The sequence below is a fragment of the Gymnoscopelus microlampas genome (assembly GCF_963454915.1).
Source record: "Gymnoscopelus microlampas genome assembly, chromosome: 20".
Classification (NCBI taxonomy): domain Eukaryota; kingdom Metazoa; phylum Chordata; class Actinopteri; order Myctophiformes; family Myctophidae; genus Gymnoscopelus; species Gymnoscopelus microlampas.
Window position 1 is genome coordinate 28,511,560 of NC_139957.1, and position 19,868 is coordinate 28,531,427.

At 41.5% G+C, this 19,868-nt stretch overlaps 1 protein-coding gene across 3 annotated transcripts in view; it reads left to right on the forward strand.

Annotated features, from left to right (window-relative positions):
* The window catches only part of rnf144aa (ring finger protein 144aa), an 81,544-nt gene that overhangs the window by 23,170 nt on the left and 38,506 nt on the right, over positions 1–19,868 (forward strand). For all 3 annotated transcript variants that reach the window (XR_014599804.1, XR_014599805.1, XM_084044407.1), the window contains exon 3: positions 18,141–18,291. Coding sequence is in view for 1 of the 3 variants with exons in the window: in XM_084044407.1 (XP_083900533.1) it covers positions 18,157–18,291 (135 nt within the window). In the remaining 2 variants the exon portion in view is untranslated. The remainder of the gene's footprint in view (positions 1–18,140; positions 18,292–19,868) is intronic.

Sequence of the window (19,868 nt, forward strand, 5' to 3'; positions counted from 1 at the left end):
TCATTAGGCTCTGTAAATTCAATTGTGATATCATAAAACGGAATGATATATTCTCCGGCTCCTGGACACTACAGTGGTGGAAAGTAATTAAGTACATCTACTTAAGTACTGTACTTAAGTAGAATTTTGAGGTATTTGTACTTTACTTGAGTATTTCCAATTTCCAATACTTTTACTTCTACTCCACTACATCTCAGAGGCAAATATTGTACTTTTACTCCACTACAATTACTTGAAAACTTTAGTTACTAGTTACTTTTCAGATATATAATATGATATTACGAAACATACATTAACCACTTTTGCCCTATTTTATACCTAGGCTATTTGAAAATAGCAGATCCACAAGCTCACAACGCGTCGCTTTGCGACGCGTTGTGAGCTTGTAGATCGGCTATTTTCAAACATTTTTGTACTTTTACTTTTGGTACTTTAAGTACATTTTGATGCCAATACTTCTGTACTTTTACTCAAGTAAGTTTAGAATTCCGGACTTTTACTTGTAACAGGGTACTTCTACAGTGCAGTATTGATACTTTTACTTAAGTAAAATATCTGAGTACTTTTCCCACCACTGGACGACGAGGATTTCATACAAGAATAATGACATTGCTCACCCTCTTGTTTCTCTAGTGAAACAGTGTTCTTCTTCAGTAGTACTATGGTCTGTACAACAGCTCTCTCCAATTTGTCATGTTGTCTCAGGGTGCGTTCGTTGGCCCATCTGAGATGAAAACAACGGTCTCGTTGTTCATCGCCTTCCATGTCTTCCATGCAGCATGAAGTCACTTTGTTTCTGTTGTCTGTGTTGTTATTATGTGTTTGTTTTGTCTCTTGCTGACGAGACTCAAAGTGTGTTTGTTTGTGTTTTTGGGGTGGGGGGGGAGCGAGGGTGTATATATCTGTCTGTCGGGGGGGATATATCTGTCAGATATATATACGTCTGCTTGCATATACATATCTTCCTGATAGTGGATGAATGTAAAAGTGCCATCCAGTGCTGGGTTCAGCCCTACAAGCAGTCTATCATCTCTGTGGTTTTATTTTATTTGTTCAGACTTTCCATAAATTTAAAATACGGTACCACTGGATCTCATTAATAACCTGGTCTTAAACCCTACATACTTTTATTTGACCAGAGTTCCCCCATGGGGTATATAGGCCCCCTACTTTATTCCCTCTTGCACTAAATATCTTTGGCAAAAATGGATTATCTACAAGCTCACAACACGTCACGACGCGCTGTGTGAACTTGACTCTGGATCTCAGGAATATTTACACTTGCTCATCGAGCACAGCCTAAGCCAGGGGTCTTCAACGTTTTCAGGCCAAGGACCCCCTAGCTGAGAGAGAGATGAAGCAGGGACCCCCCTCTATATCGTATAAAATTGCGTTTCAGATTAAACTGTTTTTGTTAACCTGGTCTGCTCTTTTTCTCCTCAGAAAAGGGATGCTAGGGTTCAAGTGGTTAAGGTAAAAAAAAAAATCATATCGCACAAAGATTTGGCGGACCCCCTGTAGTAACTCTGAGGACCCCCTAGGGGTCCCGGACCCCCTGTTGAAGACCCCTGGCCTAAGCCTTAGCATGTCTGCCGTAACGGCCCGCTTTGGAGGCTGTCATTATAGAGTTGTTAGTTAACAGTACTGTGCATCCTATTGTCTTAACTCCTGTTCTTCTAACTCCCCAAAACCTCACGGGTTCAGGGGTCAGTAACTAACCCTCGCCCCCCCCCCCAGTCTCTTGCCTCTTGGTCTTGTTTTCCACTCCAGAAGAAGAAGAAGGATATTTAACTGGGTCTGCCGCAGAGAAATGGCAGGAGACCGACCGAGTAGGCATGAGACTGCCTTTGTTGTCCTACTTACCCAAGCATGACCACTGTGTCTGTCTGCCCAAAACAGCACCGACTCGCTAGGCACCATGAAGCATGCACACACACACACACACACACACACACACACACACACACACACACACACACACACACACACACACACGTTTGTATTACCATACTTCTGAGGACATCAACATTTTAGGAAGCCGATTTTATGATTGATTTATGATTTCTTGGGGGGCATTTTTAACCGCAAGTCTAAAACCGTAAAATAGCAGATCTACAAGCTCACAACGTGTCGCGCTGCGACACGTTGTGAGCTTGTAGATCTGCTATTTTACGGTTTGTGTGCCATCTAAAATGGGAAAAAAATCTACAACCCGTCCCCTAAACCTAACCTCTAAATGTCTGATCCCAATATTAACCCCAACCTGAATCTTTTTCTAATTGTAAACTTATCTAAAAAAAAAAGGAAAATGGTCCTCCTCACAACGTCTATTCCTCAAATTCTACTATACTTGTAAGAACGTTTGGTCCTCACAAGTATAGTACACACACACACACACACACACACACACACACACACACACACACACACACACACACACACACACACACACACACACACACACACAGAGCTCCTTCACACTACCCAACAACAGTGTCAATATACGTACATCCTCGCTCAGTGATTGCATAACTCCTCTGGGTGCTGCAAAAGTAGGCCCTATCACCTCCACACTTACCCCCCCCCCTCCCCCCCTCCCAAAAAGAAAAAAGGACAGACAGCGACTGTCCCCATCTGCTCCTTCTCCTCCATGTTGACAAGTCCCCTCACGTCCAGCTTGAGATGCCCACAAATAAACCACCCCCCCTGACTCCCGTGGGTTAACGATATGAACATCGGAGAAGTTGTCAGCTTTGACTGTGAGAATAAACTGCACAGGGTGGCTACTGGCCAGTGTTGCCAGATTCTGTTAGAGAAACAAGCAACCAATGTCTGGGAAAACCAGCCCAAAAGAAGCGAATATGGGCGACACATGAGCACTTTAACATATACATCAGCTATTTGAAAATAGCAGATCTACAAGCTCACAACGCGTCGCGATGCGACGCGTTGTGAGCTTGTAGATCTGCTATTTTCAAATAAAATCTTGCGGGGAAATTATAATAAGCAGATCTGGCAACCCTGCTGCTGGCCCTCCTGGGTACAGTGGTCAGTTAACGGTGTGTCGAGCACGGTCTCGGTGATGTCTCGCCATCTCGCCATGTCCCGCATAAGTGATTCTCAACCTTTTTTAATTTCACGGACCCCCGGTTTCGAATGCATTGGGCTGCTATTTGATCTTTTTTTTGTATCTTGTTGAGAAGAACCCCACGGCCTGATATCCTGACCACGTACCAAGTGGTACAGATACGTACGGTACGGCGGCGTGCTTAGGGCTATCACGATTACAAATTTAAGTTGACGATTAATTGTGATTAACGATTTAACTGATTAAGACCTGTGGTCGATTAAAAAAAATGGTTTCTAAATCGTATTTTTTTATTTTTTCGAAAAAATAATATTTGTACAAATTTTCAAGATAAAAAAAAAAGAAATAGCAGATATACAAGCTCATAGCGCGGCACTCGGTGCCGCGCTATGAGCTTGTATATCTGCTATTTTTGAATAGCCAAATAAATCTTAAAATGACACCGATGCGTCCCCGGGCTTAATGGGTTAATTGTGTTTTTGGCATTGCTCTTTGGAACATATGAATACATTTTTTATTTCTGTTTGGTTTTTAGGCTTCATAATCACAAATTGCACAGGACAGATATGACAAATAACTTAAATATACAAAAACATTACTGACCCGTTTAATATTATTATACTTAACCCATTAAGACCTGGAACGCATCTGTATCACTTTTTCATTTGAGCTGAAAAGCATTATTTTACACTTTTTGGCTATTTTTGAAAAATTATGAAAATGTGTGCAAATCTTTGAATATATATTGTTTTAAAGCGAACATCTTTAACTCAAATCTTTGCTTCTGGGGGTCCCTGGAACAAAATATTTTGAGATGGGGGTCGGCGGCCAAATAGATATAATTTGGGGGTCCTTGACATGAAAAAGTTTGAGAACCACTGATATAGAAACATGTTTTTTAAGAATAATGTTTTCGTAGACATTCGTCGAATCGGCCTCAGGTCTTAATGGGTTAAAAAAAAAAAGATCTACAAGCTTATAAGCTTGTAGGCGATTACGTAATAATTGTGACAGACCTAGGCGTGCTTTGTCCATGTCATCATCAGCGCTGTTTTTTATTTACAGTATAGCCGTGACCTGTGCCGCCTCTGACCCTATGCAAGCCGTCGGTTTCCAAATGTGCACAGATGTGATATTTCAGAAGGAGACGTCTAAACACACTGACATCTGTTTAGATGTGGGCCAGGTGTTGGATATGGGATAAAATAAGAAGCGGGCTGGGGGGTTAGAGGTGGCGTAACACACTGGTATGTTAGTTATCCCATTGAGACCTGAAGCCGATTCTACATGTCTCCTAAATCTCAGTATTCTGAAAAACGTATGTTTCTATATCAGTGGTTCTCAAACTTTTTCATGTCAAGGACCCCCAAAATGATATGTGTTTGGCTGCGGACCCCATCAAAATATTTTGTTCCAGGGACCCCCAGAGGCAAAGATTTGAGTTAAAAATGTTTGCTTTAAAAGTATTTATATTCAAAGATTTGCACACATTTTCAAGATTTCTCAAAAATAGCAGATCTACAAGCTCGTAGCGCGGCACTCGGTGCCGCGCTATGAGCTTGTAGATCTGCTATTTTTGAATAGCCAATGTGTAAAATAATGCTTTTTAGCTCAAATCTAAAAATGACACAGTTCCAGGTCTTAATGGGTTATTTGGGTATAATGTTTACCCTTGGAGTTGGATCAGCAATCGGCACTTCATCCTGCCTACTCTCCTCTTGCATGTTATCCTGCCTACTCTCCTCTTGCATGTTATGCAGGAGTCGGCTGCAACTATTGATTATCGGTGTAGTGATTATTCTATGGATTACTTTTTCTATTCATCAAAGTGCACACCATCATCAGTCTTGAAGCGTGATATGGTGTGCACTTTTGGGGAAGACTTCTTTCATGATAGAGGTGGCCACACTGTCCTGTACCTTAAGCAGTGGTGTAAAGTAACTAAGTACATGTACTCAAGTACTGTACTTATGTACCATTTTGAGGTATTTTTTACTTTACTGGAGTGTTTCCAATTTTCAGTACTTTTACTCCACTACAATTATTTGAAAACTTTAGTTACTAGTTACTTTGCAGATATAAATTATAAAACATACATTAACCACTTTAGCTCTGTTTTATACCTAGGCTATTTGAAAATAGCCGATCTACAAGCTCACAACGCGTTGTGAGCTTGTAGATCTTGCTATTTTCAAACATTTTAGTTATTTTACTGTTGGTACTTCAAGTACATTTTGATACCAATACTTTTGTACTTTTACTCCAAGTAAATTTAGAATTCCGGACTTTTTTTTTATGCTTAAAACTTAAAATGCCACTTTTGTTAACCACTTGAATCCCCAGCATCCCTGTTCTTGGGGGCGACGTTCGCCCCAAAAAATAGCCGATCTACAAGCTCACAACGGGTGTGAGCTTGTAGATCTGCTGTTTCTGGCACCTAGATTAGTGCAGAGTGAAATAGGAGCGTACCAAATGTTCCCTTTACAGGTCTGTTTTATGATAGTATAGAGGGTTTAAGTGGTACTGAGGACGGAGGACAATTTCACGATAAATTAAAATCTCTGCGATACGATGTATTGTGAGCGTCTTTTTATCACGATATAAACCAGTGGTTCTCAACCTGGGGGTCGCCAAATAATTTGGGGGGGTTGCCAGATTTTTTGGTGAATTTGAAAACAAAAAAAAAAGTTTTTTTTTTTTTTTAAACAAAATATTTTTTTATGTTATCATTAATTCATGTTTTATCAGTTAATTTACTCAATTTACCCACTTTTTGCAAAAATGTTTTGATAATAAACAATTATCAAATAAACTATTATAATTAAATAACCTTCGCGCGTGCGAACGGGACCGCGCGCGTGCACGCGGGGGGTCGCGGGAAATAATATCATTATTTTGGGGGTCGCGGCCTGAAAAGGTTGAGAACCCCTGATATAAACGATAGCTATCATCGTCTCCCATCCCATCCCTATAGTGAGTTAGTACTGTATTAACATGGCGTTGGCCTAACCTGTGTCTTTCTGACGTCTATTCAGATCTGTTAACGACCACGCATCACGTTTCTGCAATTCTATTCTTTTCAGTACAGTGTGTGGGCGGGTGGCAGGACACTCGATAAATAACCACAACAAGCTGACGGAAAACACGCTCACACCCTCGTTCAGAACTACCCCACACACACACACACACACACACACACACACACACACACACACACACACACACACACACACACACACACACACACACACACACGTTCAATTAACCCATTGAGACCTGAAGCCGATTCTACATGTCTCCTAAATCTCAACAGTGTTGTGAAAAACGTATGTTTTCTATATCAGTGGTGCTCAATCTTTTTCATGTCAAGGACCCCCAAAATGATATGTATTTGGCCGCGGACCCCCATCAAAATATCTTGTTCCAGGGACCCCCCAGAAGCAAAGATTTGAGTTAAAAATGTTCGCTTTAAAAATATATATATTCAAAGATTTGCACACATTTTCACGATTTTTCAAAAATAGCAGATCTACAAGCTCGTAGCGCGGCACTCGGTGCCGCGCTATGAGCTTGTAGATCTGCTATTTTTGAATAGCCCAAAGTGTCAAATAATGCTTTTTAGCTCAAATCTAAAAATGAGACAGTTCCAGGTCTCAATGGGTTAATTAATAACAACACAACATGATCATGATTGAAATCCTATCCGTAGTCTTATCTGTTGAATTTCCTCTCTGTTAGACATAGAAGCTAATATCCAGGGATTAAGTGTGGAACATCACCGTTGCGTAGTGAGTCAAATAAATATTGCACACAGGTTTGTACTTTACTGTTCGCAGGTTTATTGATGTATATGTCATCATTTTAACCCATTAAGACCCGAAGCCGATTCTACAAATGTCTTCTAAATCATACGTTTCTATATCAGTGGTTCTCAAACATTTTCATGTCAAGGACCCCCAAAATGATATGTATTTGTCCGCGGACCCCCCATCTCAAAATATTTTGTTCCAGGGACCCACAGAAGCAAAGATTTGAGTTTAAAATGTTCGCTTTAAAAGAATATATATATTCAAAGATTTGCTCACATTTTCATGTTTTTTCAACAATAGCAGATCTACAATCTGCTATTTTTGAATAGCCAAAGTGTAAAATAATGCTTTTTAGCTTGAATCAAAAAAATGGCACAGATGCGTTCCAGGTCTTAATGGGTTTAAAATGAGTAAACATTTATTTAGGGCAGAAAAGTGATTCATTTTACTCATTCATTTTAAATGTCTATGTAATTTGCCTTGTTGCACATTTATTTGTTATTTCCTTTTATTTTATATATACAGGGTAGTTTACAGTACAGTATGTATGGAAATTTGGGTTGCACTAACTGTAGGAGTATATGAAGCATTCACTCACTACATCTTAAAACCAGGCTTAGAAGAGGAAAGGCTTGAATAAAGATGTCATGTCGTCTGCTTATACAGTGGTATTTTTGGTTTCTGGTTGAGGGACGACGGCAAAGGATTAAATGGATGTTTTTTTGGCCTGTATATTCAAACTAGAATAACACGCAGCAGACAGATTTATCAGGTTTAACATTGATGTTATGACAAGCACATCTCCCTCTGGACTATTAGGGCATAATAGCATATTTCCACATACCTTAGCTATGTTAATATTTGTGTGTGTGTGTGTGTGTGTGTGTGCGCGCGCCTGTGTGTGTGTTTATATTGCATATTTGTACTGTTCCCTAATGGGAGCTTTAGATACACAGCAAGGTGACTGGTAATAATGGTGGTAAACTGATGGGAGTCTGTGGGGAAAAAGGCGAGTAGGTTGGCATATTGCTCTCTTATCTCTCTCTCTCTCTCTCTCTCTCTCTCTTTTCAACCTGGCGTCACTATTTTGGGCATGTTATTATAGGCAAACATTTCTAATAACATTTTAAAAATTTTGTTTAACCCGTTAAGACCTGAGGCTGATTCCAAAAATGTCTTCTAAATCCTAACTGTATTCTTTAAAAACGTATGTTGCTATATCAGTGGTGCTCAAACTTTTTCATGTCAACCCCCAAAATGATATGTATTTGACCACGGAACCCCATCACAAAATAGTTTTGTTTCAGGGACCCCCAGAAGCAAAGATTTGAGTTAAATGTTTGCTTCAAAATATATATATATTCAAAGATTTGCACACATGTTCAAGATTTATCAAAAATGGCTGATCTACAAGCTCATTAACACAGGTGACACGCTATGAGCTTGTATATCTGCTATTTTTGAATAGCCAACCAATGTGCTATATATATATATATATATATATATATATATATATATATATATATATATATATATATATATATATATATATATATATATATATATATATATATATATATATATATAGCCAAAATCTAAAATTACACTGATGCTTTTCTGTATAATGGGTTGAAAGAAAATTCCCAAAGATAGATCTACAAGCTTTGCAACCCATCACAGTTTAGTGCGCTTGTAGATTTCTATTTTGCTATGAATACAAGTGTGCCTTGAGATTTGGACTTTTCCAACAAAGAGAGCACTGATCTAGTGACTCCGTTATTAATACATTTTATAACTATGTTCTAAAGCAAAACAAATAACAATAGGGGCCCACTGTGAACGTTGAGGCAAAATCAACATTCATACATACGAGTGAATGAAACGCATATCCAGCAGTGAATCATTTCATAAAGTACGGGAGGCAATAATAGCTTGTTGGCTTAACCCATTAAGACCTGGAACTGTCTCATTTTTAGATTTGAGCTAAAAAGCATTATTTGACACTTTGGGCTATTCAAAAATAGCAGATCTACAAGCTCATAGCGCGGCACCGAGTGCCGCGCTACGAGCTTGTAGATCTGCTATTTTTGAAAAATTGTGAAAATGTGGGTAAATCTTTGAATATATATATTTTTAAAGCGAACATTTTTAACTCAAATCTTTGCTTCTGGGGTGTCCCTGGAACAATATTTCGATGGGGGGTCCGCGGCCAAATACATATAATTTTGGGGGTCCTTGACATGAAAAAGAATGAGCACCACTGATATAGAAACATACGTTTTTCAGAATACTGTTGAGATTTAGGAGACATGTAGAATCGGCTTCAGGTCTCAATGGGTTAAGTTGGCATAGAGATTGACTGAAATAAATATGAGACCCGATTGCGTTATTGTTATGTACGCTGATATTGCAGCTGAGGTGGCGGATGGCTCGACTCTGCCTCTATCATATATATGATGCACTCGTTCCATTAATGTCGCAGGAACAAATAATGACACGTAAGCGTAGTATCTCTACTGGCCTGTTCTCTTTCTCAGGCTCCAGTTAAATCACAATCACCATGGTTTCAGCCATTATCACAAGCCCTCCTTTCCATCTCTGGCTGCATAGAGAGCAGCCTTGAGTTTTTCTCTCCCGTCAATGCTCTCTCTAATTGGATGACTGTGGATTCTTGTAGACCAGCTGACTGACAGCTTTGTGCATGCATCGAGAGAACGTTGTTGCTGGTTTTGGTGGGTGGACAGAGTATGTATGTATTTACGTGCAAACTTGCAGTGGTGTAAAGTAACTAAGTATATTTACTCAAGTACTGTACTTCAGTACAATTTTTAGGTACTTTTACTTTACTGGAGTATTTCCAATTTTCAATACTTTTACTTCTACTCCACTACATCTCAGAGGCAAATATTGTACTTTTACTCCACTACAATCATTTGCAAACTTTAGTCGCTAGTTACTTTGCAGATATAAATGATTACATTATAAAACATACATTAACCACTTTAGCCTTGTAGCCTACATCGGCTATTTGCAAATAGCAGATCTACAAGCTCACAACGTGTCGCATCGCGACGCGTTGTGAGCTTGTAGATCTGCTATTTTCAAACATTTCAGTACTTTTACTTTTGGTAATTTAAGTACATTTTGATTTTGATACCAACACTTTTGCACTTTTACTCAAGTAAATTTTGAATTCCAGACTTTTACTTGTAGTGGAGTACTTCTACATAGCAGTATTGATACTTATACTTAAGTAAAACATTTGAGTACTTGTTCCACCACTGCGTGCAAGCCAAGGCTATGCTATGTGCATTGTCTTGACGCGTGTCTGTGTGCGTGTGAGAGGAAAAAATCATGTTTTGCGTGCGGCTCCCGCAACCCCAGAAGATTTTAGCAGTTAATATGAATCTTGTCTTCACATCAGCCATAGGTGAGGACTATAAATAGAAGCATTATGCAATGCTTTGGTGTGGCATTATGTAATTATACACAGTGAACGCTGTCAGGCCAGGTGAAAACAGAACAGCAGAAAAATATCACTTTCTGTCCTTCTTGCCTCCTCTCTCTCTCCCTCTCTCTCTCTCTCTCGTATGTAATAGGCTATACATTATATAGGAGTAAGTGGCATGGTAGATTATACTCACAGGATGTTTGGTTAGATTAAATGAGCTCTTCAGAAAGATCTACAGTGAGTGTGAATGTAGCCTATTGTAGCGCGCGTGTGTGTGCGTGTGTGTGTGTGTGTGTGTGTGTGTGTGTGTGTGTGTGTGCGTGCCTGCAATGCTCGTGACAATCTTCTCCCTCTTTCTCTTTCATTCCCACTCAAGCCTGAGGGCGTCCAGGTGGGAATTGGCTTTTTATAGCGTTCTTAATAAGCTAGCTAGGACAGAGCATTGATTTGAATATAGAGCTGGCCTCATGTGCAGGACTCTGGGTGTCCAAATAAAATGATACCCAGCGCGGTACAGACAGTGCTGCCGACCCTCGGCGTCGTTGTCATTTGTTTTAGCCGAATCTTATAAAAAATGGCCAATCTACAAGCTCACGATGCATCGCGACGTGTTGCGAGCTTGTAGATCTGCAATTTCTTTTGCATTTTAATTTTGGACGTGCCCAAAATTGGGACGGACGCCAGGGTGAAAGTGGTTTAAACATCAAAGGGTATTAACCCATTAAGACCTGGAACTGTGTCATTTTTTTATTTGAGCTAAAAAGCATTATTTCACACTTTGGGCTATTCAAAAATAGCAGATATACAAGCTCATAGCGCGGCACCGAGTGCCGCGCTACGAGCTTGTAGATCTGCTATTTTTGAAAGATCGTGAAAATGTGTGCAAATCCTTGAATATATACATTTTTAAAGCGAATATTTTTAACTCAAATCTTTGCTTCTGGGACCCCCTGGAACAAAATATTTTGATGGGGGTCCGCGGCCAAATACATATCATTTTGGGGGTCCTTGACATGAAAAAGTTTGACAACCACTGATATAGAAACATACGTTTTTCAGAAAACTGTTGGGATTTAGGAGACATGTAGAATCGGCTTCAGGTCTCAATGGGTTAAGCTGTTATCATTATAATTAAAAGAATAAGAAAACCTTCTAAATGCTGATGTTGGTTGTACATTGTTTTGTTCATTTCACCAGGGAAATCAATGCATTCCTCCATTACATAATGTGCCTTCCTTAGTTCATCTAAAGAGCGGTTTATAACCATTTAGAAACCCGTATGTGCACTACTGTTTCATGTACCGTTTAATGTATGTATTTGAATGTCCTGAACAATGGGACAAACGATCCATTGTGTCTTGCTAATGTTTAAACATAGGCTTGTGTTTTGTTCTTTTTTTTCCTCCCCCCATATTGTTGGAAAACGTAGGTGAAGAGGTATTTTATTCTAATGTCATCATGTATGGGTGCAGAAAGGAAATGGCCTTTTTTTCCCTGTGAAGGGCTTTTCTATCTATTGCAGCTTAAGTTCCGTAAGTGCATTCACTTTCTAGGTTACATGCATAACCACTCATCCTGTTACAGAATGGATTGTGTGTGTGTGTGTGTGTGTGTGTGTGTGTGTGTGTGTGTGTGTGTGTGTGTGTGTGTGTGTGTGTGTGTGTGTGTGTGTGTGTGTGTGTGTGTGTGTGTGTGTGTGTGTGTGCGCGTTTGTGTTACTATACTTGCGAGGACCAAGTATAGTAGAATTTGAAGAAATATACGGTACATTGTGAGGACCGTTTTCCTGGTCCTCACAAGACAAATGGTTTGTTTTATAGTTAAGAAAAACGATTTTTAGAGATACGTTCACAATTAGAAAAACATTCAGGTTAGGATTAGACATGTAGAGGTTAGGTTTGGGGATTGGAATTAAGAGTTAAACGTGATTTATACTTGTAGTTGCGCGCCAGTGTCGTGCACCGAAAAACAGCCGATCTATAAGCTCACAACGCGTCGCAGCGCGACGCGTTGTGGGCTTGTAGATCTGCTGTTTTTCGGCTTTAGGCTTACGGTCAAAAATGGTAAAATATATATATTTTTAAATGACATTCGTAAAATGGCTGTCCTAAAACGTTTATGTCCTCACAAGTATAGTAATACAAACCTGTGTGTGTGTGTGTGAGATGACGTGTGACTCCACATGCAGTGTGTGTGTGTGTTGTTGGTTCATATATTGAATTAATTCTCCAGCAGCCATTCATTCAGCAGCAGTCAGTGTGAATGGTGATGTTATGCCTTTGAGCTGTGAGGTGATGACCTCCTTCAGACCCATGAGTGAGTGACTACTAGTGATGATGACCAGTGGTGAGGAAGAGCGCTCCACTTCATCACTCAACTTGTAGAGACGATCGGCCTAATCGATTTTGGTTGTTGCCGTTTGCACACTGTCTTGACCTTTCTATTTGAAATGAGCACGCACAGAGGACCGTCCCACTCCTAGTGTGTGTGTGTGTGTGTGTGTGTGTGTGTGTGTGTGCGTGTGTGTGTGTGTAATTCAGAGTGATAATGGACCCTCTAGTGAATAATGCAGCAGTTGGAACACAACACACTGTACCACCTTTTGCAGTGAAAACACATTTTTTTTCTCCTATCTCACTTTTCTTCCCCTCTTTTTCCCCCTCACACATTCTATCCATCTATCTATCTCTCCCTCTCTCTCTCTTCCCATCTTCCGGCACTCCACTCTAGGGCTGGTGAATTCATATTCGAATTTCGAATATTCCTCGAATATGGGGAAAATATGTATGTTCGAATATGAAAATTAATATTCGAATATCAATATCCTGTTTATTTGACAGGGACAATACAATAAACATGTATGTATCAAGTTATATAAACAAACAAAATATGTTTTATTGGATCCGAGCACTCGATAGATTGTTTTTTGTATTGTTTCTGTCAACAAAAAAAAGTATTTTATTTTTTTGAAGAAAAAAAAAAACATATATTTTTTATAATAATAATAATGATATTCAAATATCTGCCTATTTTTAAGACCAATATTCAAATATAATTTCTGAGGAAAGTTGACAGCCCTACTCCACTCAGGGTTGCCAGATCTGCTTATCATAATTTCGCCCGCAAGATTTTATTTGAAAATAGTCGATCTACGAGCTCACAACGCGTCGCGTCGCATCGCGACGCGTTGTGAGCTTGTAGATCTGCTATTTAATTTTCAAATAGCTGATGTATATGTTAAAGTGCTCACGTGGCCCATAGTCGCTTCTTTTGGGCTGGTTTTCCTAGACCTGGTTGCTTGTTTCTCTCGTAGAATCTGGCAACACTGACTCCACTCCTTATGAAACTATTTAATTTGTCCCCATCGACCTAACTGTCAATCCCTGCACGGCCAATATAAACAAAGAGCAACCAATTCAGGCTGCAGAAAAAAAAGCTTCACTCTCTATTAGACATTCTTTGACTGTTGCAGTAGGAGTATAGATTATTTTCCATCACCCTGGCAACTTTAGCTACAGTGCAGACTTAAAATATAATTCAGTGGCACTAGCTTGGCATTTTTTTTTTAGACAGACTGCTCTTGTGTATGCCCTCCTCCGCTCTCATGGTTTCTCTCTCTTTTTCTCACACTTGAAAATTCTCACTGGCACCGTACCCCCGCCCCCCTCAACACCAATTCTCCCAGAAGGATTTTTGTTTAACCCATTAAGACCTGAGGCCGCGTCTAAAAACAAGTAACAATTTTTCGGTAAAAAATATAATAAAATAATTTTCCCGATTTTTCAAAAATAGCAGATCTACAAGCTCATAGCGCGGCACTCGGTGCCGCGCTATGAGCTTGTATATCTGCTATTTTTGAATAACCAAAGAAATCTAAAGTGACACAGATGCGTTCCAGGTCTAAATCTGTTAATATGAGTCCTTGACATGATCCTGATAACAATTTCACAGTTTCACTTTTTGTAAAGTCTTATGAGTTGTACTTGCGCACCAAAACAGCTGATCTACAAGCTCACAACAAAGGCGTCGCAGCACTCGGTTGTGATCTTGTAGATCGGCTGGTTTCAGTGCGCAACACGGAGCGCAAACCAAGTAAAAATCAGGCTTACGAATTGCTGGCTACTCCCATGTTGTCTGATTGGTAGACGGATAGTTGACCGTTAGGGGATTGATGATCCATCTTAGATCGATCCCTGATTGATCGATTTTTTGAGAATCGATCTCGGATAAATCGTTCTAGGACTGACCTGCTTACAGTATGTGAGTCAGACACAGCCTCGCTACCTCCCTCCCTCCCTCCACTGCCTTTGCTCCTAAGGGAAGGTAACACCTCTCGTGTCAGTTTACCGTGACTACTAGAACCAGCCTACTCTCTTTTTCTCTCCTGTTTTTCCACTTTCCCCTTGCTGCGTTTCTCTCAATCCAGCTCGCTCTCTCTCAGGATGGCACGTGTTTCGTAGACGGCACCAAGGTGGTGTTTACTCACAGTCCACCCATGCAGTGATCACGTGTTACCCCCCCCCCACCCCCCACCCCATCCTTTCCCTCCTTTGTGTGAACTAGAAGCTCGCCCCCGCTACGCGGGGGCTCGCGTCTAGCCCGCGGCCACGCCCACGTAGCGCCCGCGGCCACTTGGCAACTCATATAAGTGGCGTAGCGTCATGAGGGTCAGTGGGGCCGTGGCTCGGTCAGTGAAGACCCTGTAGTGCGGATGATATGTGGCATAGAGGGGCAGATTGCAAATCCCCAGAGGAAACATCCGTGGGCTACCATTGGTTCAGCGATGTGTGCGGTCGCCCTGCGGCCCCTCCTCCTCCACCAATGTGCAGTATTGAGAGCCCTGACGTCACAACAATTGGAGCGATGGGCACTGCACTGTGGTTGGTTAGGGTACACCTAGGGCCCAGGTAGAACCCAGTTAAAGCCTGCATGGGCAAACCCAGGTAGGACCCGCCTTGGTCCCACATAAACATGGGTAGTTGGGGCCCACCTAAGGGCCAGGTAGAAGCTACTTATAGCCTGCATGGGCATCGCAGTTGGGACTGAAGTGGATGCCGCTGACATTGCTGACATGGGGTCCATATGGTTTAGCCCACCTTGAAACCATATGGGGACTACGCTGGCATGCTGGCTGTAATGCAAACGCTGCATCATACCTGCAGTGTGTAGTTTGATGTTGTGTGTGTAGCAGATATACCTGCAGTGTGTAGATCAATGTCCATATGAAAGTCAATGCCCAGCAGTGTTTTTGTTCCCCAGCAGAGTTTCTAGTGTCTCTGTCTCTCTCTGGAAGAGGTTGCACATGAACTCTGCAGCCGCACTGAGGCGCTCCAACACAAACACTCTGACATTAAGCTGCTTCACACAACAAACATCAGCACGACACTGCTGTTTGTCCAAAAGACACAATATCTCCTCTCCCACCGACGTCATGTGTTCATTTATCGACAGCCGTACAGACTCCTTTTGACACATTTTACCTCGTTTATCCAGCTCTCACTGACTCATCGGGCTGTTATTTTGCTGCGATCAAGTCAACGATGTGAGAGATTAGCTATCACAGACGGACGGACAGGGGGTGAAACAGTCTTGCGCCATGCCTTTCGGCCTGGCGGAGACAATAAAAAAAGGAAAGTAAAGGAAATGAGCATTTCTGCAACAAAAGTAGTCAACAAACTATACTATGAAAACATGGGCCACATTGTCAAAGAATGTAAGAAAGAGGCAGTCATGTAGAAAATAGCCGATCTACAAGCTTACAAAGCCTCTCAACGTGAGGCGTTTTGAGCTTGTAGATCGGCTATTTTCACAATATGTACTTGTGGAACGGAGTCAAACAGAATGGGGGGGTCCCCAGATCAAGTACGTTTATTTGGGGGGGGGGGGGGGGGGGGGGGGGGGCGGCGTGAAAGGGTTGATAAGCACTGCTGTAATTGGAGCGAAATTATCTGAAATTACTACATGACCATAATGCAGCCTAACATGCGTTGCACGGGGCGGTCCTGCCATTACGTTAGTTACTGTAGTTGCTGTGGACCTACATAGTTCTCCAGAAGACACACACAAACATATACCATCTACAATGGACTAACTGAGCAGCAATATTGACATTCACCACACGAACGTGCATTGTTGACAAAGTGATTGCACAGCCGCTGCAGGCATGACAACCACGTTAGCGTTAGCGACATGGCAGCTATCACAGTGCCCTGTCCGTCGTCGCTGGGACTAACTGTGATGGCTACAGCAGTAACAGCAAGCTGTCTGCGATGCCATTGTCTGGAGACTGCTCTTAGCGTGACACGACCAATGAGAGTGAGCGCTGTAGTTGTTGCTAAGATACGGTGGCGTCTCTGCCCCATAGCTTGTAGATCTCTCACGCATGATTGGCGTAGGCTGCGTTGCCAGGTCTGACTGTTTGTATAAGCGATTTTGGGCTTATTTGGGTGCACTTTTGGGCTCGTTTCCATAGACCACGGCAGCGCTTATTTCTTTCCCGTGACCGATGTGGCAAAGAAAGTGCAAAACGAACCATCCGGAAGTAAATTGCGAGATGAAATATATAGCACTTTTTGATTATTAGAGAAGGAGACACATGTGAAGGTTGAAAATGAAAGGTAGTAGATTATATAGTTTTTCATGAGGGATTTTTGTAGCAAGTTGTGAGAGAATTGGGCCACTCCTGTGGGCGGGGGGCTGATTAGAACCATTGGGGTTTGGGAAGGAGACGCTCTCTGTTTGAGTGGAAAGATTTAAGGCAGACTGTGCTTTGACCAGTGAAAGCAAAGCTGCCCACACTCTCTCTCTCTCTCTCTTCTTTCCTTTCTTCCTTCACACTTCTTTTTTCTGTCTCCAGTTCTCTGCAGTCTTTTTCTCTCCCTCTCTCTCTATCTCTCTCTCTCCTGCGTTTGTTCCCTCTCTCTCTGCCTCTTCTTGTCTTCCTCGCTCCAACTCTCTCTCTCTCTCCCCCTTACCGCCACTAAAAACCACCAAACCCCCGTCTCCGGTTGCTTAGCAGCGCGGGGTAGAGTTTTGACAGCGTTGACGGTGTGCGTGTGCGTGTGCGTGTGCGTGTGCGTGTGTGTGTGTGTGTGCAGGGCCACTTCCTGTAAACAGAACAGAGTGGGTGCTCTTTGCTCTCTCCGGTCTGACTGGGGGGGAAAAGGAGAGGGAGAGAGAGAGCAAGACGAGACGGCCCAAAATAAACCCCTCTCACATAAAAAGGAGGAGGAGGAGGCATGACGCACTGCAAAGGAAAGTGTTAACTCACGGAGAGAGCGAGGAGGGTGCTTTGGAATAGTTGCTCTTTTTTCTTTCTCGTTAGGCCTTGAATGATGGTGAATGCAGACAGACTGGCTGTTTAGGAGGAGGGCTCATGAAATACTGCATACAGTGGGAGCTGTATAATGCATGTGTAAAATCCAAGGTGCAGATATACTACTAATGCGCATCTCACTCACTTGGATATATTGCGGTGGCAGATGCGAACCAACCAAAGTGTGCCATATCTATTTTTCAAATTATGAACAACATGTCATCTTTTTCCTTTTGTTGTCTGTGGAATTATGAATGTGATCCGTCCTTATGCCGTCTATTCTTATCTTCAAAGTTATCTGGCTTTGCGAGAGCATCACTCAAAAAACAATATGATGTTTTCTGGGGATGCGTTTGGCCTAAATAAAGAGTTTGCTTCTCTCTTTTTTTTCCTATCTATCCCTCTGTCTTCTCTCTTGGCTTATCTCTCTCCGTCTGTCTGTCTCTATCTCTCTCTCTCTCTCTCTCTCTCTCGCAGCTCTGTGGCTGTGAAGATGACCACCGCACGATACCGTCCCACGTGGGAGCTGGCCCTGGACCCGCTGGTCTCCTGTAAGCTGTGCCTTGGAGAGTTCCCCCTGGAGCAGATGACCACCATCACACAGTGCCAATGTGTCTTCTGTACACTGGTGAGACGGCCAGACATTTCACTGATAAAGCCAGGGAAACCTAGTGCAGTGTTGTTGATTTCGTCGACTAAAACTATGACGAAAAATGATCGTCGACTACCTTTTTTCACTGATGAAAACAAAATAAAAACTAAGCTATGATGACTAAAACTAAGACTAATTATATTGACAATTTCGTCAACAAATAGACGGGTTTCCTGTTTGTAAACATGAGAGGATATGCGCGCGCAGTGGAGGGGTGAGCCTATAGAGGGCGCTATTACCCGCAGCAGCTCTGGTCAAATCTACATTCATAAAATAAATGGTCTTCCCCGGGTTTAATGAAAGATTAAATTATGCAGTTTGTAATATCTTGTTTACTCAATGAAAAATTGATTTGTGGGAAGTTGGATCTGTTCGTCTTTTATTTGTATACAATAGCAGCATTATGCCTATTATGCCTATAATAGCAGCATTATGCCTATTATGCCTATAATAGCAGCATTATGCCTATCTAACTCCCAAACACAACAACAGAGTGAAGGGCACTTCCGGGTTTGTTACAAACTAGACTAAAATGTTAGTGAGGGACTTGTGGAGACGAGATCCAGTAGAACTAAAAGACAAGTCATGTTATGCTTGGTTGCGCTCAAGCGTTGCGCTCTGAAAATAGCCGATCTACAAGCTCACAACGCGTCGCGCTGCGACGCGTTGTGAGCTTGTAGATCGGCTATTTTCAGCATGCAACCCAAGTGGAAAATCGGCCATTAGGATGTCTTCAAGGCACCGCCAAAAATGCATTTTAGTCGACTAAATCACCTGTAGATTTAGTCGACTATAATCTTATGATATTTAGTCGACTAAAACTAGACTAACCTAAAACATTTCAGATGACAAAAATATGACTAAAACTAGATGGAATTTTATTCAAAAGACTATGACTAAAACTAGATCAAAATGTGCTATCAAAATCAACACTGACCTAGAGGCGTGCGTAGTTGAACGGTGTGGCTCATTGCCAGGTGACCTCAGTATCCTTGCCCTTTTGACCGCTCAAACAGAACCATATTTCCGAGAGTGTATTGTCATTGTGGACAGAGTGACATAATAACAGGCTTGTTGGTTGGTCAGTCACATCACCGATTAGCTGACAAAGTTTGTCCAAGCCCAGCCTTAATGCATGGCTGCCAAAGGCTGAATGAGTGATCTGATTATACAGTGGTATGGGGGGGGGGTAGGGCTGGGCAGTTAACTGAAAATATATTGACTTATATATCAATAACTGACTTATAAACTAATAATTGACAAGCATGTTTTTTTATAATAATAATATACATGTTTGATGTTTCCTTATATATCAATGAATCGACCCGAAAATATTTAGAAAAGCTGGTTTATAATTGACTAACTCGATTAGTCTGATTAACCACTTAACCCTGTATTATACTTCGTTGTGCAATGGTGATGTCAAAACATTTTTTATAGCCGATCAACATGCGTTGGAAGAAAAATGAATGGTTCATTAATGATCTACTGAATACTGAGTGTAGACCCAATGCAATAATGTCGGAGATTGCCCCGAAGTAGTGCTAAAAATG